The following is a 25,067-nucleotide window of genomic DNA, read 5'->3' on the forward strand; positions in this document are numbered from 1 at the left end:
TTATATATTATCCGTTGAAACTTATTCAAATTCATTTACATTTTAAACCTTAAATTCATTTTGTTTTCTACAACATTCTTACGTTTATTTTACATTTATGACTAGGCAATGTCAAAAAGCACGCTACATTTTTTTAATTCACGTAAGTCTGTTACGTACTAGACTAGTTTTATATCAGTGAGTTTTTTTCAGCAAAAACAGCGAAGACTACACCCAATCAGAATTGCCAGCTGTTTGTTTAGCAGGGTTATAAACCACAAAAAGCTGCCACCTTATTCGAATCAGTTACCAAGTTATAACACATCGATAGTTCCAAATAGCCACTGATGATTATCTAAAAATTGCCATCTCCAATCTGTTTCTGCTGCCTCATCTTTGAATTTGACTAAAAGTGCCGATTTCCAGCTCAACGAATAGTCCGAGAAAAGCCGAATTCTACAATTAAGTTAAAAAGTTTAACCTCTACTAGTTTATCATGGCAGATTCCAAGGGGTAAGTGAACTGGACGCCCAAATAGACGCCGATTGGGGCGCTCCAAGTCGAAAATCGTCAATTTCGCGCAGTCATTGAGCTGAAAAAATACGCAAGGGCCACATAGCAGACATATTATTATTTAATTGTGAAAGACTTTTCTCGATGGCTGCAAAACTCCGCCATTTATCGCGAGTTTTCCGCTATCCGGTTGCAAAATGTTGCGAAAGTAGGGCAAACCTAAAAACTCGAGAAAAAAAACGCCAGCGAAAATCGCCATTTGCAGTCCGACGTTGTTGTTGTTGTTGGTGTTACTGCCCTTGCAGTTGTTGTTGCCGCATGAAAACTTACGATTTTTCTTTGTTGTCCCGAATTAAATGACGTCCTTTATTGAGGATTTTTTTTTGTGGGAAGAGAATAAAGTAACAATTTGTATCTAGAATTTTGGATATACAAAAAACAAAACGGGATAAATTGAATATTGACTATTTGCTTAAAAACTATCCAGGAATTCATATACAAAAAGATAAGTAAATATGGCAATTGATACAAAGCATGCCCCATGAAATTTCATTACTTCTAGAATAATCAATAGACCTTATCCTTATATTTTTAAAATTGATAAACAAATATGTGTGTATCGATAAAAACAAATATATTTATTAAAATAACTATAAATAAAAGATATTTGTTTTTAGAAAAGTTGTTGGCGCCAAAAGACTTGGCATCAAACACAGGAAATACAGAATTACTCTTATAAATAAAGCCACCTTGACCAATAAAATAGTTTTTCTAAACGGAAATATAAAATACGATGGTCTTAGTAAGATCTAAAAAAAAGCAACAAAACCTAGTAAGCTTCCAAAACCCAGTCACCATCATCATGTTGGCTTTGAAAGTGAACCTTCAAGCCGACTTGTTCAATCGTTTAGTTTCGTTCGGTTTTGCTTGGAAAAGCATGTCCATAAGTTTCAACAAGATTGACAATAAAGAGGGAAATCCTAGCAAAAAAAGAAAACGCAGCATGTCTGGTAGCAACAGTGACAAGATGGATCAGGATGGGGACCCTAGGGACTTTATGATGGGTTATCACAGTGAGCAGGATGAGAAGATGAAGCCGAAGCCGTCGTTTGAAAAACGGTTAGGGATTGGGATTCAAATTGAAAATCTCTTAGATTAGTTTCTTGAAATTAATTTCCTTTCGTCTTCTTCTTCACCCACAGTGAAGATCTGGCAACAGCAATCCTGAAGCGCAAGGACCGTCCCAACCGTCTGATTGTGGAGGAGGCGCAAAATGATGATAACTCTGTGGTGTCGCTGTCGCAGGTAAGATTCACCCGCCCGAAGGCCACGTCATCGCATGTATTAATGACATGACTTGGCTATGCTTTTCTTTTATGAAACATTTTAGGCGAAAATGGACGAGCTGCAGCTCTTCCGCGGTGACACCGTGATCCTCAAGGGCAAGCGCCGCAAGGAGACGGTCTGTATCGTGCTCTCGGACGACACCTGCCCCGACGAGAAGATTCGCATGAACCGCGTAGTGCGCAACAACCTGTGCGTCCATCTTTCTGATGTGGTTTCGGTGCAGTCCTGTCCCGACGTCAAGTACGGCAAGCGGGTACGCATCCTGCCCATCGACGACACCACCGAAGGCGTCACCGGCAACTTGTTCGAGATCTACCTAAAGCCGTACTTCCTTGAGGCCTACCGGCCCATCCACATGGGCGACAACTTCATTGTCCGCGCTGCTATGCGTCCTATTGAGTTCAAGGTGGTGTTAACCGATCCTGAACCATATTGTATCGTGGCTCCCGAAACGGTTATCTTCTGTGATGGAGATCCGATTAAGCGTGAGGAGGAGGAGGAGTCGCTAAATGCCGTGGGCTACGATGACATCGGTGGCTGCCGCAAGCAGTTGGCCCAGATCAAGGAGATGGTGGAGTTGCCTCTTCGTCATCCGTCGCTCTTCAAGGCCATCGGTGTAAAGCCACCCCGTGGCATCCTTATGTACGGACCCCCGGGTACCGGTAAGACCCTGATTGCCAGGGCCGTAGCTAATGAGACTGGAGCCTTTTTCTTCCTGATCAACGGACCGGAGATCATGTCCAAGCTGGCTGGAGAGTCAGAGTCTAATCTGCGCAAGGCCTTCGAGGAGGCTGAGAAGAACTCTCCCGCCATAATCTTCATTGATGAGATCGACGCCATTGCTCCCAAGCGTGACAAGACCCACGGTGAGGTGGAGCGTCGTATCGTGTCGCAGCTTCTGACACTGATGGATGGCATGAAGAAGAGCTCCCATCTGATTGTCATGGCGGCCACCAACAGGCCCAACTCCATTGATCCGGCCCTGCGTCGCTTCGGACGTTTCGATCGTGAGATTGATATCGGCATTCCGGATGCCACTGGCCGTCTGGAGGTGCTGCGCATTCACACCAAGAACATGAAGTTGCATGATGATGTTGACTTGGAGCAGATTGCTGCCGAGACCCACGGCCATGTGGGTGCTGATCTGGCCTCACTGTGCTCAGAGGCGGCCTTGCAGCAAATCCGTGAGAAGATGGACCTTATCGACTTGGAGGATGACAAGATCGATGCCGAGGTGCTGGCCTCGCTGGCCGTGACAATGGAGAACTTCCGCTACGCCATGACCAAGTCCAGTCCATCGGCGCTGCGCGAGACAGTTGTGGAGGTGCCCAACACCACCTGGACCGATATCGGAGGCCTCGAGAGCGTGAAGAAGGAACTGCAGGAGCTGGTGCAGTACCCGGTGGAGCATCCAGACAAATTCTTGAAGTTCGGCATGCAGCCCAGTCGCGGTGTTCTGTTCTACGGGCCCCCCGGTTGCGGTAAGACGCTGCTGGCCAAGGCCATTGCCAACGAGTGCCAGGCCAACTTCATTTCGGTCAAGGGTCCCGAGCTGCTGACCATGTGGTTCGGCGAGTCCGAGGCCAATGTGCGCGACATCTTCGACAAGGCCCGCTCGGCGGCTCCTTGTGTGCTCTTCTTCGACGAGCTGGACTCGATCGCCAAGGCCCGTGGTGGCAATGTGGGTGATGCTGGTGGCGCCGCCGATCGTGTGATCAACCAGATCCTTACGGAAATGGATGGTATGGGAGCCAAGAAGAATGTGTTTATCATTGGAGCCACCAACCGTCCTGATATCATCGATCCGGCCATTCTGCGTCCGGGCCGTCTGGATCAGTTGATCTATATTCCGCTGCCCGACGACAAGTCGCGTGAGGCTATTCTGAAGGCAAACTTGCGCAAGTCTCCGCTGGCCAAGGAGGTGGATCTCACCTACATTGCCAAGGTGACGCAGGGCTTCTCTGGTGCTGATCTGACTGAGATCTGCCAGCGCGCTTGCAAGCTGGCCATCCGACAGGCCATCGAGGCTGAGATTCGTCGAGAGAAGGAGCGTGCCGAGAACCAGAACTCAGCGATGGACGTAAGTCTTTTTGGTTGGCTTTAAAAAAAGAATATTTATTTTTGACTGCTTTCCCTTAATACCAGATGGACGAAGACGATCCAGTGCCGGAGATCACCAGCGCCCACTTTGAGGAGGCAATGAAGTTTGCCCGTCGTTCGGTGTCCGATAATGACATCAGGAAATACGAGATGTTTGCCCAGACTTTGCAGCAGTCCCGTGGTTTCGGCCAGAACTTCAGGTGAGAAAATAAAGAGCTCTACTTTACGGAATAGATTACTTAATGAGAATTATATGTCCTTTTAGATTCCCCGGTCAAACCGGCAACACCTCAGGAACTGGTAACAATTTGCCAGTCAACTCGCCAGGCGACAATGGCGACGATGATCTTTACAGTTAGATTTCTAGTTTTACACTGAAAAACAAAACCACAAGAAAAAAAAGAAACTTTTTAAATGAATTTTTCCCCGTAAAACCGAGCAAGCAAAAACAAATCACATTCGCGCATCCTGGAGGCGGTAAACTACAGCAGCCACTGGCTAAGACCATTCAGCCGACAGCGGAATAAGAGATCCCATTACCCCAATACAATAATCAATTCTTTTGATACTATCCTTGATCTTTGTCACGGATATATTCTAATTTGGACTTAGGACAGGCTAAATCCGGAACCATTTCAATTGGCTAATAAATCCGCGCCTCACACTAATCATTCGTGCATTGTCGGTAGAGTGGCTCCGATATATGAGTTTCTATAAACATAATTATAAACGATACACATACACACATACATTTAAAGATAAATACATATATTAAACACCGTAAAATTATAAGTGTATTTGGAGCTACGTTTTTAAGTGAATAAAATTATAAATTCAATACAATTATCAAAGTTTATTTAATGGAAAAGGAAGCTAGTACTATAGGCAATAGGCAATAGATGATGTTTTGGCCTAAAGCATAATCCTCCTTTATTGTCCCCCATTCCCATAAAATTAACAACATTTCATTTGTTTTATCGCATTTATTAAACTTTTATTCATTCGTCATGTTTGCTTTTTTTTGCTTTTTATTTATTTTTTCAGTTTTATTTTTATGATTTCTTTGCGACATAACAAGGACATCTTCTTAATATGAAGTTAGTTGAATTCTTTCATATTTTAATAATCATCGCTTCTTCGGTCTTATAAATAAACTTTTATGCCATTCTATTAGCTGCTGGTTATTAAAATCAACATTTTGGCATCGGTAAATGAAGATATAATGAAAATTATAAAAATTTTATTAATGGCAAAAAGCAGGAAACTTTTAATTTGATTGGCTTTTTTTGTAATGTGTTATTGCAGCTTCTTCGGCGCTTAATTTAAATCAATGATTTGTGTTTCCTTTTTCTTTCAGTGTCTACACCTTCAAAAGTTTTTGTTTTCTTTCCTCTATTTAATACATACTCTTTTTTGTTTTTCTTTTCGTTTGTATTTGTTTTTAATTTTTTATTTTTGTTACACATACATAATTAAATACGCTTTATGCATAATTACAACACAACAGTTAAAATACGAATAGGCTTTACTATTTTTATTTAATGTATCCTTTCTCAGTGACTTGAAATTTGAAATTTGCGCGTTAAGAGTTTTGTCATCGGTGATTTCAACGATTCTTTATATATTATCTTTGAGCTTTGCTTGATGAAAGTTTTTTCTTTTCTTTAATATGGCTTGTGTGTGCGTGTGTGTGTGTGTATTGGCTTAAGTGTGTGTATGTGTGTGTGCGTGTTGTTGTAGTTGGTATGTGGAAGAAAATGGCCAGCACTTTCTGCATCTTAATTAATTTCTATAATTTTACTCGCTTGATATAATAGTCATTATTATTATTTATGTTTTCCTCATTTTCATTTTGCTTGTTTCGAAAATTTCCAAGAATTTGTTGCTTTAAAGTCTTGAACATAGACTAGACACCAATTAAGATTAAAAACATACTTTTTATATATATATATATATATTTTTTGTTTTTAGTTTTATTATTTTGCTTGCTGACAATTTTTTTTGTTTGAACGATTTGTAGCAATTTTACATATATGATATTTTCGGTTTCTTTATATGTTTCTTCTTAGTTTCTTTTTAGCTTTGAACACCTGTCGACTGCTGGTATGCCAGTTGAATTGATTTAATTTAATTTAATATTATACCTACACATATGCAAGTTCTCTTTGATTATCCCACTAAGATTTGTTTAGTTACGCTGTTTTGTTCAAAACAATACGGTTACACTCATATAAAGTAGTTGGAGTCATTAAGGTTTAGTTTTAGGTTTAGGCTTTAGGCTTTACCATACGTTTTTAAGCTCATTCAGTTATATAAATAGAGATATAGGTATAGGGTATAGGGTATAGGGTATATTGTATAGGGTATAGGGTAGTACAGTACAGGTATTGTGAACAGCAACAAAAACAGGGATATACTAAGTACACATTAACCAGGCCGTCGATATTGCTTTGATTCGTTTTCGCTATGGCCTGACAAATAAAGAATATATGTATATCTTTATTTATATATATTTTTTAAAGCGGCTTAAGCAAATGTCACCCTGGTGCACACAACTCTTCCCCGTTCTCCTCAAACCTCTGCTAAATTTCGTATTTTTTCGCTAGTTTTTCTCAAAGTTTTTTTGTTCTAAGTTGATCCCATGCAACATATTGATTGTGCCTTTAGCATTACATAATTTGTTTTCTTTCCGAGTTTCGAGTTCCGAGAACTGTGAATAACAATAACATCCTGTGAGATCGCTTTAGGAAGTGGAAAACCTACATCTCGGGGGCTTGCAAATCTGATATATACTCATTCCCTACACACTCTCTCTCTCTCTCTATCTCTCTCTCTCTCCGATGGCCGAAACACCTGCCCAGCTGTCCAGTTGTTTCATGTATAGACTAGTACATACATATACATACATTAATTGGGGTTCCCCTAGGCGAATACTTGATATTTTTGTTTTGGGGAAACATTCTTCACTGATGTGTGTCTGTGTGTGTGTTTGTTTGTTTTTTGTTTTTGTGTTCAATTTGCTCTTATTTGATATATTTTGTTGTTGCTTATCAGTTAATTAGCAGCCAATTAAACAAGTGTTTGCGTTATTTTCTAAATTAATTATGAATAAATCAATGGATAACAAAAAGGTTATGAATAAACAAAACTTAAATTAGTACGTTTTTCTTTTAACATTCCCGTTGAGCCAATCGTTCTTGTTGTTTTTCTCTCATTGCTGATTGCATTTGAATTCATTTTTGCTCAATTTTTAAATACATTACAAATTACAATTGCTAAATACATACAATACAATTCTTAACTTGCTTTGTTTTTGTTTTTTGTTTTTTTATGATTAGAAACATTGCTAAGCTTCGCCCCAACATGATCAACATTATCATCATCTCATCATCATCATTATTATCGTAGTATTATAGATTAATTTCAATTATCAAATATTCATGATTAAGTTTAAATGATTTTTGTGTCCTTGTGTGTTTGTTTGGTATTTGTGCTTTGTTGTGTTTGTTGTTTTGTTTAGTTTTCTTTTTAGCTGTTTGTGTATTATTATTGCTCAATTTCAAAGAAACGTGGTTACAAAATAAAGTCCTAAGAAGCCTGCAGGTGACCTTTCTTTAAGTTTTAGTTGCTGTTTTTGTTGTTGCTGTTGCTGATGGTGGTTTGTTGTTGTTGGTTGGTTGGTTGGTTGGTTGGTTGGTTGGTTGGTTTTGTTGTTCAGACTTTTTATCGTGTATCGGTGATATTGTTTTTGCTGCCAAATATCTTCACCAACTGCGACTCGTAGTCGTCAATATTGCGCTTCATAATATCCATGCAGGGACCCAACAAACGCTCAAATGCCTTCACATCGAGGACTAAACGGAAAGATAATCATATTATTAGTTATATAATTAATAAATATACCATCAAAAACACTTAATACATGCTTGGGTATGGGATTTTCTGGGGGATAGGAGGTTTAGTAATATTTATTAAACAACATTTTAGCAACATTCTTAACCAATAGCCCATCTCATAACGCATTCCTTGATCACCACAGGCCCCATACTGTTTATCATCTTCATTATCCTTCTCTTACCGATCCATTAACCTCTTAGATGCCTGTGTCAGCTTCAGACATTGAAAGTTCATAGTGCTGTGGGTTTAAGTTTTGGGATGGTGCTGGGGATTCTTGCCCTTAAGATATATACTCATGTACGTGTGTGTGTCGAAACCAAAAAACACTTTTTTATTGCTCATTTTGCATAGTCAAATTGTGAATTTTGAAAATATGTTTAGGAAATTCCAAAAAAAGTATATGTTACTTTTAAGAATTTAGAATAACAATAACCTAGAAAAATATGAAACAAAGTGTACACTCGAGTTCTTCACAAATTGGTATTGCGGCGGGCCATGTCGGTGAACATTTGCTCATAGATCACGACATTGCGCTTGAGTACATCGGTCAGGAAGCCCATGATGCGTTCAAAGGCCTCGGTGTCTAGGACTGGACGGAGTTTTGGGTTTATATAGGGCTTAGTCAGGTATTTTTAAGAATCTACAGAACCATTTTCATGACCGCATTGCTAAGGAATGTTATCTTTAGGACTCTTTAAAGAATAAGTAGGTTTGTTTGGTTTATGAATAAAACTGGAAGTCATAGTCACGTACATATTTCCATTAAAAAAGTTAAGAAAATATGAAATTTTTTAACGAATTTATTAGAAAATTTACTAAAAAGAATTTTCCCATAGTTTTCCCTCAAGCCTAGCAAATTAAGGTCATGAAAATGGGTATATCAAGTACTACCACTACTACTACTTCTAAAACTACTACTAATTAAATTACAAATTGCCAAAATATTCGCGCAGATCCTCTTCCAGATAGCGATACCCACTAATGCTACGCTGAATGCCCCCACTGCACTTCCCCATGAGGCGTTCGAAGCAAATGACATCCAAAACTACACACACACACATACACATAGTACACACAAAAATATAGAAGGATGGGGACGGGTGGGTGAGGGACAGGGTAGACAGGACAAAGAACAAATAAACAAAAGCATTAGGGATTAGGTCAAGCGGGGATCGGGGGTTCGACTGAAACGCTTTCCGTGTTAGCCATTCCGCCGGCCGGGACACTCACATGCTAGCTTAACAACGCCGCCCGTGGCGTAGACGGAGGCCGCTCGGGGTCGATGTGTCACCAGCGCCAGTTCGCCAAAGTACTGGCCTTTGCCCAGCTGCGAGATCTCCACCTCGGCATCATCCTGGTCCATGCGCACAGACACGGTGCCCTCCTCGATGAAGTACATGCCATCGGCGGCGTCACCTGGGAATCAAGGAGAAAAATCTTTGATATTAGATAAAGTTCTTAGGGGGGAGGTAAAAACAGGGGGACTTCTTTAGGTATGCCATACTTATATTTGAAGGTATTTCATTGCAGAATTTGCGTTATCATAATGCACGTTATTTCCTTTTAAAGAAGTTCCCCTGTACCTTTGTCAATCACTTACCCTGCTTGATGATGCGTTCGCCATTGTCGTAGCTCTTTGAAACCAAAGCATCCGCCAGATTCATGCGTTCGTAGTTCTGCAGTTAGAAAGATATATACATAGATATATATATATAATATCGATTTAAGAAAGAAGTGAGAGTGGGTGAAGAAATGAAAGTAGCAACCCACCTGCAAGGCCTTCAGCATGGGCACGCTGTTCAACAGCTCCTCGTACATTTTCCGCTTCCTGAAGGCCGACTTCAGCAGGATGCGTCGGAAGGTCTGGCGATCCATGGCCCAAAGTAGACCACTCGTTTCCGCCTGCACAGTGGCCGCTCTAGATATTTAAATTCAACATTAGATACAGCTCTACACTCTATATATTATATATGTAACTATATATAGGCATAGTATATATATATATAGCTATTAGCACATTGTAATTGTGGTTCAGACAGCGCGGAAAATTTGGCATAATGAATCAATCAAATACAGGGCGGCGATAGTCGTCACTTACCTGGGCATATTGTAGAGCAGCGCTAATTCACCAAAGAGTCCAGTGTGATTGTAGGTGTTAATGTGCTTGTCATTAATATAGACTTTGTAGACGCCACTGGGGGAATAATATGGAAAATATATTCAGGGTGTTAATCAATACCAGAGCGAGACAGAGAGAGAGAGAGATGTGACGAAAAATCCACTTTAATTGAATGCAATTTATAATTGATGGTCCGATGCTGGATGTGTGTGTGTGTGCTTATCAATATGTAAGTACTCATTAATTGCCATATCAAATACTAATTCCCATTCAAACACAAATTAATTAAGCCGCACATAAATGAATGAGCTTCGTTCTTCTGCATGAGTAATTATGCGGTTCTACTTAAACGAGTTCATTCTAAAACGTTTAATTTGCTTTTACAGAAGATGTGGGAAATTTATGGCTTTTAGTTTACTTTTAACTTTAAAAGCTTTTAGCTGCTTAGGTAGACTGATTTTACCTTCGGTAAAACGCATATTAAAGACTTTTACAGTAGGCAAGTTATCTAATCAATGTTAAAGCTAATTTATATTAAATATTTTCCAAGTCTTGTAATAAATTTCGAACAAGTTACATACAAGTTATGCCACCTTTAGGCAAACCAAACAAAAATCACCAAAAAGTTACCCCAACTTGGGGTTAACTTTTGCGCAAACAAGAAATGTGCATTATTCATCGAGTTTGATTGGAAATTTGTTTTGTTTTACTTACGATTCAATAACATAAAAGTTATCGCCATCGTCGCCCTGGCGGATGATATAGTCGCCCGGCTGAACCTTTCGCTCGAACATCGCATCCAGGACTTGGTTCATCTGCAATAACAAATCAGTTACAAGGCGATGATGATGATGATTTTCGAGGGAAATGTGGGAAGTAAGGGTGGGGGCCTCTGCCTGATGGGGGATAATCCCCAGTAAAAGGGAAACCGCAGGCACAACACACATTTATTCGGGTTAAACGCTGTTGCGTGATGTATGCCGGGGCTCCTTCCCCACAAATCCTTTCCCCGAGAGACTTATGATTTATGTAGTGAATACGAACCTGCTCCTTTTCGAGGGATCGGAAGAGGAGGACATTCTTCACCGACTCCACCAGTCGGGCACGCTGTTCATCTGTCTTGGGGAAGACGGCGGTGGCACCATCATCATCGTCATCCGCCTCCGGATCATAGGCCTCGGCGAAAACTGATTTGCGGCGCGAGCTGGCCATAACTGGTGGTTCAGCTGTAAGGAAACAAAATGAAAATATAAATCAGATATTAGAGATTTCTAATCATTAGCAAAATCTGCAAATTGAAACCCATGAAGAGCTATGTCTTCATTTAATGATCAAAATGACAGAGTTCTCTGGTATCTAAACGTCGGGGCATCATTCAACCTGGAATCTGCTGCTCTGGCACATCTCCTGCTGGGCCACCGCAAATGCAATTCAAATGAAACTGCCGAGGCGGAGCTCGGATATCAACGGCAGACAGCATAATCCAATGGAATTTGCTGTCATGTACGGAGAACTAGAAGAGCATGTGGGCAAAGTTTTCACTCTGCTTTGGAATTTTTACACAGGGAAAAGAAGTCTTTTCATGTCTTTTGACTTGAAAACATGTTTATATATTTTTATTTATGATTATTTATTTTGTTAACTGTCAAAAAAAGGTAAATAGTTAAGGTTTAGATCTCTTAAAATAAATATAAAATATATAAGAAGTCTAAAAACTCCAAAAAAGGTTTCAAATAACTTTTCCAAATGAAAATTTTCTGAGCTGGTAAGCAGTTCTCTTATAGAATTTCTCCTAGTGTTTGACAATCTCTAAACCCAGCTCGTAGCTTGCGTTTCCGACAATTAAAATTGCATAAATATGAGGCATTGTCCAGCTGAGATTGCCATGCCGTCTCATATTTGTCAAACATTTTTCTTTTCCTTCTCTGCTGCGGATATTTAAATGTTTGTTCAGATTCACATGACCGCAAAATCAATTGCAGTAATTCCACACTCAAACCGAACAGAAAATGAAACACCTTAACTGAACATATGTTTTATTTTTTTGGTCAACGAAATTTGGTTTTTGATTTGGTCAAGCCAAAGTTCCACCCAGCTACTACTCACCGGCCAATAAATTACCAGACACCTGAGTGGACATTTTCAAATGCTGCTCTCTGTGCGTGTTTCCGAATTTAGTTACGATTTCGAATTGGTTGCAACGAGCGCGAAAATGAAAACCAGTTAGGCATGAACACGTTTAAAAATAAGTAGAAAAAAGGTAGAAAAAAATAAGTACAAAAAAATATAAGTCTATATAGTTTTTTGATAGCTGTGTGTATATGTAACCCAAGGTGACTGATGTATAGACTCAACAATAACAACAAAAAACAAGACTGAAAAAACAAAACAAATCCAGCGCAAACAGCGAGCGCTTGGCTTTCCCGTCACACGCTGCGTATGCGTAATAAATATTTATGCACTCGAATGTTTGGCGAAGCCTTCAGCAAGTCAGTTTGAAAATGTTTGTATATATAGATCTATAGATGTGTGTGTGTATATATATAGCAAAATCACAGAGATTCGGTTTGGGATTTGGATTGGCTACAAAATGATGTTTGCACTGCAGCCCGCAGTTTTCCACTCGCAGTCGTGTCAAGTTGCCAGTTAGAGTGTCAACCTAATGATGCAATTACCCAACAGTTGCACAGGCACGCATTCTAAAGTTCTCTATCCTATGCCCTCTGAACTCAACAAGAAAAACCACAAAAATTGTAAGCCAAGTGGCACGTCTATTTTCCTTCTACACAGAAGTATGTTTATCCAAGCCGCTGACTATATATATATCTATGAGTGTAAATATATACCCCACGACTGTTTAAATTGTATGGACGCCCACGTCTTGGACAGAAATTGCCTCCACTGGCTCTGCTCTGGTTTTTATTACAACCTAATCTGTGCACACAGCAAGGTCTGTTGAGATTTTTGATTTACAATCTGGTAATTAGAAGAAGATTTTCGTATGTCCATCAATCAGGCGAATTTCCGTTTCCTAATTTATGGCAATTTTAATTTCTCAACTTGCTTGGATTTCTATCAAACTATTTAGTCGATGAAATACTGCGTTCTTGATTTTTGAGGTTTTCGATTTGTAGTTACAACTTTGCTTTTACTTTGGAATTTTGATACAAATTTTAACTTTGATTTACAAGTTTTCCGAAGATCAAAGTTAACAGTCAGCAGATTATACTTTAAAAACTTAAATTTCATCAAAATAAAAAACTATTTTATTAATCGCTTTAATTTTAAGACAAACACCCAAAGATTTTCTCGCGCCTAGATAATATTTTAAACTCTGAAAACTTTCAGATTTCAACTCAAACCCCTGGCAAAGAAAGTTAAAATATAATTTTGGTAATTGATGCACCGAAAGTATTTCAATTAAGTTAGTTGCTTGCTCTACGAGAACACACACACATGCACTCTGGCAAATAAACTGGGGAATTCAATTAAGAATGGCAAATAAAAAGTTGTCTGCATTAATTTCATTAGCAGAATGAGACAACAGCCAACGAGGACGACTGCGAGTGACGGCAACGGGATCGAGATGGATATATATATTTTTATATATAGGACGACAACTTCCGACAATGACGACGTGAGGCGTAATGAATGAATGAATGACTGACTGAATGAATGGTTGGCCACCAAGAGGCACAAACTGACTTAAAAACTGAATGACAAACCGACTGAAAGACGGCTTTTAGGATGTGCGTGCTATCCTGGTGACGTTCTACGAGCGACTGAAATGTGCCAATGGTGCCACAAGAGGCACAGCATCACCACATCACCAACCATCCTCATCATTGTCCGCTGGAGTCGCTGATGACAGGGACAGGCAAACGTCAAACCAAGGCGGAAATAGTGCCTGTAAGTAGGCAGCACAACACGCCACTCAAGCGGTCCAGTGGTTGTCGGCCGTCTATTTATACAGCTCCATATATCTCACTGTGTGTGTGTGTGTGTGAGTGTGGGTGTGAGTGTGTGTGCCAGCTGTCTGTCGCTTTGTTGGCTAAACACTGAGAGAAATGGCAGCTTGATTGGGTTATCTAGAATGGCAATTAACAGACATTGGTAAGGCGCTTTCTGATCTGCAAATCAATAACTTTAGCCATAGAAACCACCTTTTACCCCATAAAACATGTTTTAGTTTAGTAATAAATACATCTTTAGCTATACAGAACTGATAGTTATCCAAAATAAGTAAAATGCACTACAATTTTCTCTCCCTGTAGCTTTATAAATAGCAGCAACACTTTGCTTTGTCTTGATTAACATGAGCATTCCCTCAGCTTTTTCATATAAGCATTCATATACACATTATTATTAAGCGCAACAGGAGGATGCTATTCTACAGAAAGAGACAGCGAGTGAGTGAGCAATAGAGAGGGGGTAGATAAAAAAAAAGTAAAAGAGACGGCATTTCCGTTCAGGTTTTGCCAGCGAACCAGCCTAGAATCCTGCCACAAACGCTGCTGGCATGTCAATAATGTTGAAATGTAACTCACTCCACAACGTGCCACTCCCCCTTCTACAATGCTTCATCCTGAAGCATTCACCACCCACTGCCCCCATCCCGGGGCGTGTCATGCGCCCTGTGTGCCCGATGAAGCGTATGCGGCTGCTGAGCTGTTCATCAGTATGCTTCAGTGGTCCTGCAAGTCCTGCAAAACATAACCCACCTTCTCCTACTCCTCTTCCTCTACGTCCCCCTCCTCACCATTTATCCACGTTCCTCCCACCCGTTTGCTCCCGGTTTTTCCCTCGGTTTGACGCCGTGGCCAACAGGAGTGTTAATAAAATGTACCATGGTCAGTGCATACCTTTGACCGCCTCTCAAAGAACACACACACACACAGCCACACCTTAGTAAGCCACAAAGGCCTACGCGGCGTATGCGCGATATTAATGTCACATCAACTTTAAAGCCCAAAGTTAAACGAAAAACTTTGCAGCACAAGGTTTTCCGGCCACAAATAGACATCAAAGCATAAAAATACAGACTACGATCGATGGAAAATCCAAAAAGGGTGAAGGCACGGCGGGGCGGTAGAGCGTAGTGGGCGTGGCCCATAGCTATTTGCGTGCCATTTTCGCTCCAGTTGAGTTTCGAGCTTGAAGCGATTTCGCTGGCTTCACTGGGCAGCCAAAGCGGATAAAGTTGCCCATGGCAGCCAGACATTAATAGTGAGACAAAGGTCTCAAAACTATATAATACTTTTAGCCTTATTAAGAATCTTTTGTGGTTTTAGTTTGAAATGTCTAAGGAAAGGCTTTCTGGGGGTAGTTTATACTAAATTTATTAAATTTTGCATTTTATGAGTAAACTTTAAATAAGATTTTCCTAAAACTTAAGTTTTTCTAGTCATAAACTATATTATTTAGCAAATCAGTTAGGTTTCATAGAGAAACTTCCTAAGAATATTGGTTAGAACAGCACTTTTTGATGGTCAAGTTACATACTTTTTAAGAACTATCAACTTATCCAAAATCCTTTTGGCATTTGACCAAAAGCTGTCCAACTTTTAAGCCAAGTAAGATATATTTCTCAAACTTAAAAGTCAATCTTTCATAATCTTCAAAGGAAGGCTATTAAGTTTTAAAGGAAGGGCTATTTTTATTTTATATCTTCCAACCTACACTTTCTCAGAACTTTTCCACAAAGAATCCTTTAGCTTTTGACCTAAACTAAAGCACATCTAATTGGCATTCTAAGTAACTCAACTTAGAGATGAAGCTCTTAAAGTCCGACTGTGAGTGGATCTAATATTCCAGAAGCGAAAGGATTGACAGCTGGCAAGTTGGCTCAGCTCTTTCACTCTGCTGCTGCTGCTATGTTTGTGTGCACAATTAATAGATTTTTAATGACAGGAGCAGTGTGCCCCATTTCATCTGCTGCTGCTGCTGCTCTGGCCCCCCCAAGCCCCCTCTATCCACCCACATGACATGGCATCCAGCAGCAGCATTCACCTCATCCCCCGAGGGCTGCGTGTTTGATTAACCGGAAGATAAACACGCAAAAGGAAGCTGTGAACAAAAGCCCGCAGACGGAGAGGGCCAACTAAGAGGAGGGCAGCAGGGGGTTAAGCTGGAGCTGGAGCAAATTGAACTCGGCTAAAGCTTCATCATCATCATTATTTAATTTCGTATTTTGTATGCTCGTAGTGGGAGCCCAAAGATTTATGGCCATATGCGTGGCCCCTGCTAATTATCACAAACACGTGCCGAAAGGAAAACCAAAAAGAGGGTAGGGCGGGAGGCAGCTGATGGCCCAAGAAGAAGAAAACTTTTCAATTTCTGCCAGCCAAATAAATCTTGATTTCCCCCGGACCAAGACTAACTCATAACCCAAAAAAAAAATAGAAAAAGAAAAGCCAACAACAACCAGAAATTGTCGGGGGAATTACAGCAGCAGATTGTCTATATGTCGAACTGAACTGACATTGCTGACGTCAGAGATTTGCAGCCACTACGCAGCAGTTCACAGCACAAATTGCATGACGGAAATAAAACACAGACTGTGGAGAAAGCACAGAAAAAGTTGAAAAAAAAAACAGAAACAGAAACGTACACAAAAAGTAAAAATATCCCAGGCAAGAATTTTGCAACACGCAGCAGAGGCAGGAGGAGCAGCAGTGGAAAATGTAAAACGAAGGAGATTTAAGCCTGGCAGTTAAGCCAAGAAAAAGTTGACAGAACACGCAATCGAATATCTTTAGAGCCAGTACAAAACATTCCTGAAGTTGAAAAAGGGGAAAGGAACAGAAATAAAACTGCACTTACCATCGGCATCCTGTGAGTTGACGCTCAGTTGGTCATCGGTACTTTGATCGGTGTGAGAAGCGCTTGGACGCTCGGCCTGGAGCTTGGTGAAGTATTCCACGGCATAGTCGATCACATCCGGTGGCTGTTCCACCAGGAACGAGATCGAAAACTGCAGCAGCACCTCCTTCAGCTCCTCGGGCACCTGAATCCTTCGACTCGAATCGCTAGACATATTTGTGCTGTAAGAAAGGAGAGAGAAATCGGGAAATTAGACTATGATTTATCTTTAGGTTATATCTTAACGAAGTTAATGCAATCTTAATATATTTTCATTAAAAACAAAACCCTGTAAAATGTTATCCTACGAAGAGTAAATCCTTGTCATAATAATCACCTTTAATCATATTTACTTTTATACTCATAAGCTTATGTGTTTTCCCAGAAAGATATCACAAACATAATTAAAACTACAACAGAAACTCAATGGAAAATGTTGAAAAAACGCTGAAAATGATGGTTGTAACCTCACCCCCTCACCCTGTTAATTCACTGCACCACACGAACTGCAATGAGACACCCCGAAAAGTGTACATCCAACTGGGTTTTCATGGGGAAGATGTGATGTGATGTGATGCGGCATTGGATGGAATTCCGAGCTTAACCTGCGGCCAACGGTCACCTGCTGGCTGTCGGTCATTTAGATGACAATTACCCAACCCCGTCAGTCCCTCTCAACCAACATCCATCATCCATGTTTTTGTTGTGATCAGCACTATAGCACACCCCGCCACCACCACCCATCAGTCAAACCCAAACACAAACCCAAACCGAATCCAACTCGGCTCATGATTCAACATTGCACAATTTGAGATTTTGGTCTGGTTGGGTCGTTCGGCGAAAACGACAGACGTGAGATTCATGTTAAATTTCTGCTCTACCCAAAACCAACAAAAAAATAACAACAAAAAGCAGCAGAAAAAACAAATAAAACGAGCTGCGACAAATATAATTTACGAGTAATTCACTTTTCACTTGGGTTTCTTGATTTTTATAGAAATTGATTTCGGTGGCAAATTGTCTTTTCGATTCGCAGTAAAGAGGCTACATGAGGTCACAAATGCTGATGCACTTAAAAACGTGCTTATGAAACACTTTCAAACTATATATTATTATTGTTATATACTTTGATTAATGTTTAAAAAATAAACAAAAAGTTAAACTACTTTACCTGAATAAATTTCACACTTTTTCTGCGCTTAAAAAGTGAAAATCCGCAAAGTTAAAATTATAATAATTTTTCCTGCTCACACATAGCTACTTAAATAATTTTCCCATAAACATAGAGCTGCTTTTAAAAGCTTAACTATAGATGAAATATTTTCCTGCCTGGGCATAAGTTGTAAGCCCCCAAAACGCCTGCCCTCTCCATTTTCATCTAGAAAACCCGCAACCAAGAACTTAATTTTTCACCATCAGCATAAATATTTATAAGTTTCCGTCAAATGTGCGTAATTATGTAAATTGCGTATTGAGACTTGGTTTTTGTTGTAACTTTCCTCCCCTTTATCCCCTCCTGCCCGCAAACATTTCATTTGCCTCAATTTGAAAATGAATTCTGGGCAGGGCCAAAAAGACTCGAGGATATTGTTCAGGTTTGCGCTGTTGTTTTTAGCCCAACTTTTTCAATTAAGCTCATTAATATTCAACTTGCCCGCCGGAGGTGCTCTCACTCAAAACAGGAACAAATAAATATTTAAAACTAATAAAGGTTTGCCCACGCCCACGCCCACGCCAATCGAGTTCCGAATGGCGATGAAAATTTAATCGAAAACCCAATCGACTCAATAACCAATTGGGCGTCTGTTTTAAGTGCCTCTGCTGAGTATTTTTTGCAGGTTTTCTTTTCACTTTTTTTTTGTATCTGTCTGAGAACATTAGACATTAGGCGGCGTTGCAGTTGCAATTGCAATTAGAGTGGGTCAAGGTGGTTCACTCAACGCACTGCCAGCCACGAATGGCAATTGCACAAACATCTGAGAGAAACTATAAATAGTTTGGGGCGGCTCAAGTAATAAGAGGCTGAATGAAATGACGCCCCCCCCTAACCCAACGCCTTTCTCTACATTTTTCAACCATCAGTCAAGGATTTAGGTGCGGACTGGAAAAAAAGTAACGGAGCGCACACACAAGAAAGAAAAGTTAAACCATTTTCATTTCCTCACAATTTCCGCAGCTGCCGGTGAGGGAAAAATAAAAATGCACAGCCATTTCACAGACAGTTATAGAAGGTTTATATGTATATATCTATATATATATATATCTGTACAATCGTAAAATAGTTAGTCAGCAGACTCGAGAGATTTCTAATGCCCGTAGACGACGAAACGGTAAGCTAATTTTCAACGTCTTCAGGTAGTTAAGTTAAGTTAAGTTAAGTTAAGTTAAGTTAAGTTAAGTTAAGTTAAGTTAAGTTAAGTTAAGTTAAGTTAAGTTAAGTAAAGCTGATTAAATTTTATAAAAAGGAAGAAACTTCGTGATTACGGGGGAAGTTAAGTTGACTTTTCTTTCATATAAGGACAGAGTGTCGTTTTCCTGGACTGGGAAAAACTATACTATGAGAAGAGTATATCATTCCATTTCCCAGCCTATCATCTAAACCCCAATCCTATCTTCATTCCGCTTTATAAATTTAAGAAAACTTTATAATCAGCCATAAGTGATTTCTATAGAAAGAGATGTTAATATTTTCCCTCAATTTCCAATAAAAACCTTTAATAGAAATTCGCTTGTGTATCTATCGAAAAAATATATATATTTTTCCCATCTTTGGCTGCATCTGTTTTATGTTGTCATTTCTATTAACATTTTCATTTATATTCGCGTTTTGCATTCGTATTCGCATTCCCCTAATGGAATTTCCCCCAGTTTGGGTTCATTTCTCTATCCGCTGGCCAGCATCAGGAGCAGCATCATCGCCATTATTATCGCCATCATTATCATCATCATCAACGGTAGCCAGGGTGCAACGCTTTTATGGGATTAAGGCAAACTAATTTCACCGGGCAACCAGCAACCAGCAGCCAGGTGCCCCCTCATCCTCATCCCTCATCCACCACATGGTAAACTGTTGCACCCAAAGCCATGGAGTTTAGCTCTTCCATGGATCCAATCCGACCTCCAGAGTGCCATCAAAATGATTACGGCTTGGTTATGCGTGGCAAGTTAACCATGTGCATATGACTTCCATTTTAATGTCATTTTTACTGCAGCTGCAGGTGGTGGTGATGGTGATGGTGGTGATGGTGAAATGTGAAAGCACCTAACCGCTTATACACACAGAAAGCACCCACTTTGGGTGGAATGTATCCTCTGGATATCTGACCTTTCACCTCTACCCACTCTACCTTCACCTCCCGCATGTTTGCGCTTTTACAAAATTGCAGAATTGAGTTTGGTGCTGGCAACGAAATTGAATCCAACTTTAAAATTGCATTTACATTCGGAATCAGTTTCCTCTTTTTTAGCTGCTCTCCCTTATCCATAATTAATTGCTGGATTTATTCAAGGGGTTTTACGATGGTTTTTATTAACTTTTGAGTGGTGCTGGAAAATATCTGAGAATAATACTTTAAGCCTTGAAATATACATTAAAATATTTCAGCTTAATATTAACTATTACTTTCCAGTTTTATGTTCTTTACTGATTTCATAACATCAAACTCACTCCACCCATTAGCCACTTCCCATTGCTATCAAATTACAAAGCAGCAATGGCAATCCTTCAGAAATATGCAACAGCATAACCTTGAGGACCCAACAAACAACAACAGATGACACCAAATCCTGACCAACTGGCGTTGTTTGTGTTGCCCCCCCAAAAAGCACAACCTGTTTTCAGGATCCTTCACTGGAATTCTGTGTCAGTTGGCCTCTCCAATTACGTCAACAATTCAGAAATGGGACACCTGTGCGTGGGTTTTGGGTTATTTTCTTTTTTGCTTTTGCCTTTGCTCTTGAACCCGAAAAACGTGGACAATCCAAATGACTTCATTAAGGAAGGGCAAACTGTATAGTATGTGCCTAATTAGCCAAAAACTACATGGACACATCTCGAGTTTGATGGTCAGTTCGTGTATTCAACAGTTGGAAGACCTCAAAACAAAGAAGCACTCGAGGCGGCCTAATTATTATGCATGTCCCATGACCATATATCGAGGTCTGACCGTGTCATTGACAGTGTTTCACCCAGACCCAACCCAACTGGTCTCACTTGACCTCCCCTCCTCTACTCTCAGCCACCACCCCAAACCTATTGAATTCAAATTGGGTTAAGTGTTTTAATGGCAGAATGGCAGGAGGAAATTTGGTTTTTCTGCAAGGAAAAGCAAGGCCACAGCTCAAGTGCAGTGTCATTGTCTATTGTCTTATGTTATATACTCGTTTATATATATTTGCATATATGCATATAAACGAAGGATCTGGCCAAAAACGAGCCAACAATAGCCTCAATTATGATTTCATGATTTTGTACAGTTTGCAATTAGAAAATCTAATGAAATTGATATTCAATATGGGGCAAAAAGTTCAAATTGCCATTGGATTAGCAGAAAAGGCAGTTAGCAAAAAGTTTGCCAGTGGAAGAAGACATTTTCTCGGACATTGTCCTTTATGGCAAAGATTTTAATTGTCTTCCGAGAAATTGAATTTTAATTGACATTTTTTGGGTAACTATTCTGGCTTTACTTATGCTCAAAATTAGTATTTTTTATTACAATTTATGGATTTGTAGAAAGATTCCATTTTAAGTTGAGTGTTTGGACATCTTTGGCCTAGGATACCAAAACTATCTTACAGTTTCTTATTAAAAAGGATATTCGTTTATTTAAGACTAATAAATACAACCACTTTTTATGTTATTAAACAGAAAATAAATTAATAAATACAATGCCTATATGCCATGATGTTCTTTGGGTTTAGCATTTGGTAAGATATTTTGTGGTATACACTTTTTGGTTTCCCAATTGAGTTTTCATTTTGAAAATAACTCTCTGCTTTTATAAGACTTCCTATAATTTTGTAACCAACTCAGCTTCCATCTGCTCTTAATTAAGCTATCTGAAAAGTTGGAATTTACCAGGTTTCAGTACCTGGAAATTTGACTACAAAAAGTTTTGGGCCAAAGTTTGTAACAACATTTAATTTTATCCAAAAAGCAGACATTAACTAAATATTACTTGCCTTGCTAAAAGCATTTCCCAAATATTACCTGTCCTCTTTGGTTTCACCTTTAATATTTCCCTGTGATGTTTATCTTTTCAAACCTCGATTCAAATTTTCTGCCATCTTCAAGTTTTTCCTCTTTTTTCGGGGGGGCACAAAATGTGTTCCCTTCCGGTCAATGCGTCAAAGTGGCAGCTCAAGATGGGGCAAAATATAAGGCGGCGAGCACTTAATTCTCGTTGACATTTGTGCCCCAGGCGGGGGGTGTGTTTTTGGGATATGCCCATATGAATACAAGTTATATATGTGTGTATGTATGTGTGCTTATACATGTTAGTATTTTGACAACAAAATATCGCATCCACATCAAAGCAATTTCGGGGCATACTTCAGGGCGCCGCCGGCACTTGAGCTCAAAATGCGCCGCATGACGAGAGAGAGGTTCAGACTTTTGGGTCGTTTGCTCTAAATGTCAGGACTTTACATATATATATATATATATGCATATATATATATCCTAAGCAAGTAGAAGTAAGAGTCCCGCGAGTGTTTGACGCAAATTTCACTTCGTCACGCAACTTTAATGGCGAATTTCTTATTTGTTTCTGCCACTGCCATTTCTACCTTTCTCCTTTTCCCTGCTGGAAACTCTAACCATCTCTTTCCCCCAGCCCTCTTGAGGCTTTGGAGTGCCATCTCTTTCTTCTGACGTTAAAGTAAAAAGGTTATCAGCTTGAAAATGTTTGTCAAAATACAACGCCTGGGTATTGATTTATTAACGCTCAACAGAACACATGTCGTATGCGTAATGAGCGAGGCTCACTAAACGGTTGGGAAATGTGGGGGGAAATTGGTGGAAAATCAAGGGAGTGGTAGTGGTGGCAAAGTGGGGATGATGCGGTTTGCTGACTCACACATTTCAAATGCCTTTTGTTACACGGGGTTATGTGTACATGTTTTTTGCAGAGGAAAAATGTATTTTACAGTTTTACACGGGGAATAATAAGGAGGAAGTTTATATTAAAGAGAAATATTATTATTAATATTATAATAAGTTATAATTTTAAGCAAAAAAATACTCATTTGGTAAGTTAAGGATTATATTTCCAACTTTAAGTAGGTTAGATTAACTTTTGGCTGTCTATAAATGCTATTTAAACATTCTTATGGAGATTAAATAGCAACTTAACTTAGCTCAGCTCTACGGTAGGCTATGAAAACTAACTCCAATTTCTCCCAGTGCATGTACATATGGATTTTCACAACTGGAATGGAACGCTTAAAGCTGTCAAAAGGAATTTTACAGCCCACGCGAAGCGAAAAAGAAAATTCACCAGGGCATACACACGATTTTATATCGAAGGCGAAACGCATGCCAATATATATATGTACTGCTATATATATCTATATATATATACATATTCGCATACAATTTGAAACCGGAATGAGATGGGTTTTTGGGTTGGCAGTGAGACAACGACTTGTCAGTTAACCTTTGCCATATCTTCTCGACTTTTTCTCTGGCCCTAAATCCCCTCAGTCTCAAGTGCTCTCTGTTCTTCGTTTCGGTCTGAAGTAGATTCAATTATTTTTTAATGTATTGGATTTGAAAAGACGCCCTTGCAAAAGATGCATAAATCTGGAAATATGTCTGGCAAATTGTTCTAAAAGTTCACTGAAATGTCCGAAAAGGTCTAAGACACTTTGTCTTGGCCAGACTTTAAGTCCTGCTCCGCAAATGATTAACAAGATTCTTAGTTACGAGTTAAGCTTCCAAGGAAAATTCTATCTAAACTTGTCAGGGGCCTGTCATCTGTCTCTCCTGTCCATTCGAGACAGGACAGACATCTCATCTGTTGGCTATAAATAGTTAAATTCTCAACTCAAGTCCTTCCTACGCACAATTTTAAGACATCCTCTGTTATCCTTCCTCCACCCGGCATTCTGCCTTCCTTCCTTCGATTATAGCCAGAATGATAAACTGCTGGATGGATGCTTAAATTGATGTCCATTAGCGTTAAATTAGTGAGCAATTATGTTGCCTGTTCGCCGAGGCGGGCAACAGATACAGATACTCCTCTCCAGCTGGAGATTGAGATACTTTAAAGGTGGCAGCGCGAAAAGCAACAGCATCTAGCCGGGGAATACATACAAAGCGAGTGCTATGGTACAGTAAGTACTTTATACATGAACTGGAGTATAAAAAATACTAACAAAGTGCAAGAAAAAGTTTTTGATATATGAATACGTCGTTGCAGTGAAAATTCCATTTAAAATGTCATTAAAATCACTTTATATCTTCCCCATTACGAGTTTTTCCTGTACCTTCTACCCTTCGAAAAGTGAGTAAACGGATGTGCTTGTATCTGTATCTGCGTATCTGTATCTGGTGTATCTGCAGCAGCCACCCTAGGAAAAGCGATTATGTGTTGTAACAAAACGTTTATCTACATTTGTTGCTGCCACCGCTCTTGCCCCATAAAAACATTTCTATTCTCCTCTGTTGCCTGTCGTTTTCTCAGTTTAATTTTAAACACGATTCTTCTTCCTTTCCCTCAACACCATCATATCTCTCTTCTCTTCACCAAATAAAAACGAAAAAAAAAAGAAGAAAATTTGTTGCGCGTGGCAGTTTTTAACGGCGCGTGCTCAAAGCAAACAAGCCCAAGCTAAAAGGCAGAAACAGATGAAAAAAAAAACCCAAAATAAGTAAAATATCAGGGGGAAAAAATACTGAAAAACAACAACAAAAACACGAAGAAAAGTAAAACTTGTAGCCGAGTTTTTCGGCAATTAACAACATGGCAGTATAGATAAAAACGCGAAGCACACGGTAAATAGCTGGGTGTATTTCGGCCAGTTTCAGTTCGCTTGCCGCATTGATTGCCGTTTTGGCCAATTCAAGACGATAAACTACACACTACAAGCCCCAAAAATGGGGATTACAAACAAAACAGGCCAATTTGTGTGTGTGTGTGTGTGTGTGTGTGTGTGGATATTATCTGTTTGGATGTTTGCCCCACGGGTGTGAGTTTGCCGATAATTAAAAGTGTTCCAAAAACGCAATTAACAACTTTGTAAGAGCGTT

General features: G+C 39.6%; 2 protein-coding genes across 8 annotated transcripts in view; one reads left to right on the top strand and one right to left on the bottom strand.

Annotated features, from left to right (window-relative positions):
- The first annotated feature begins 333 nt into the window (after positions 1–333).
- Positions 334–4,782, top strand: LOC108104775 (transitional endoplasmic reticulum ATPase TER94). Of its 2 annotated transcripts, none has more exons than XM_017211011.2 (5): positions 334–492; positions 1,695–1,797; positions 1,883–3,919; positions 3,988–4,139; positions 4,205–4,782. In XM_017211011.2, exons 1-5 carry the CDS (start codon positions 476–478, stop codon positions 4,296–4,298), a joined length of 2,403 nt encoding a protein of 800 aa, XP_017066500.1. In that variant the 5' UTR covers positions 334–475; the 3' UTR covers positions 4,299–4,782. The 2 variants fall into 2 exon arrangements, with proteins under 2 accessions (XP_017066500.1, XP_017066499.1); XM_017211010.2 differs by having other exon boundaries at positions 335–492; positions 3,985–4,139.
- Positions 4,783–5,943: 1,161 nt separating this feature from the next.
- LOC108104778 (cAMP-dependent protein kinase type II regulatory subunit) overlaps positions 5,944–25,067 on the bottom strand; it is a 31,465-nt gene continuing 12,341 nt past the window's right edge. For 4 of the 6 annotated variants that reach the window (XM_017211024.2, XM_017211023.2, XM_017211021.2 and 1 more), the window contains exons 3-10: positions 16,778–16,998; positions 11,000–11,181; positions 10,670–10,770; positions 9,935–10,030; positions 9,607–9,754; positions 9,437–9,512; positions 9,067–9,252; positions 5,944–7,793 (exon numbers count right to left, since the gene is read on the bottom strand). In XM_017211024.2, the coding sequence (XP_017066513.1) occupies positions 7,663–7,793; positions 9,067–9,252; positions 9,437–9,512; positions 9,607–9,754; positions 9,935–10,030; positions 10,670–10,770; positions 11,000–11,181; positions 16,778–16,991 (1,134 nt within the window). In that variant the 5' untranslated portion in view covers positions 16,992–16,998 and the 3' untranslated portion in view covers positions 5,944–7,662. Of the gene's footprint in view, positions 7,794–8,138; positions 8,426–8,465; positions 8,882–9,066; positions 9,253–9,436; positions 9,513–9,606; positions 9,755–9,934; positions 10,031–10,669; positions 10,771–10,999; positions 11,182–16,777; positions 16,999–25,067 lie in introns of those variants that run through there. The other 2 variants (XM_017211025.2, XM_017211026.2) reach the window with 2 other exon arrangements.

This window comes from Drosophila eugracilis, unplaced genomic scaffold (assembly GCF_018153835.1).
Source record: "Drosophila eugracilis isolate 14026-0451.02 unplaced genomic scaffold, ASM1815383v1 contig_1765, whole genome shotgun sequence".
In the NCBI taxonomy this organism is placed as follows: Eukaryota; Metazoa; Arthropoda; class Insecta; order Diptera; family Drosophilidae; genus Drosophila; species Drosophila eugracilis.

Coding starts and splice junctions, on each gene's coding strand:
- LOC108104775 (XM_017211010.2), top strand. Junction 1,798..1,882: donor CTGTGGTGTCGCTGTCGCAG/GTAAGATTCACC, acceptor GAAACATTTTAG/GCGAAAATGGACGAGCTGCA. Junction 4,140..4,204: donor GGTTTCGGCCAGAACTTCAG/GTGAGAAAATAA, acceptor ATGTCCTTTTAG/ATTCCCCGGTCAAACCGGCA.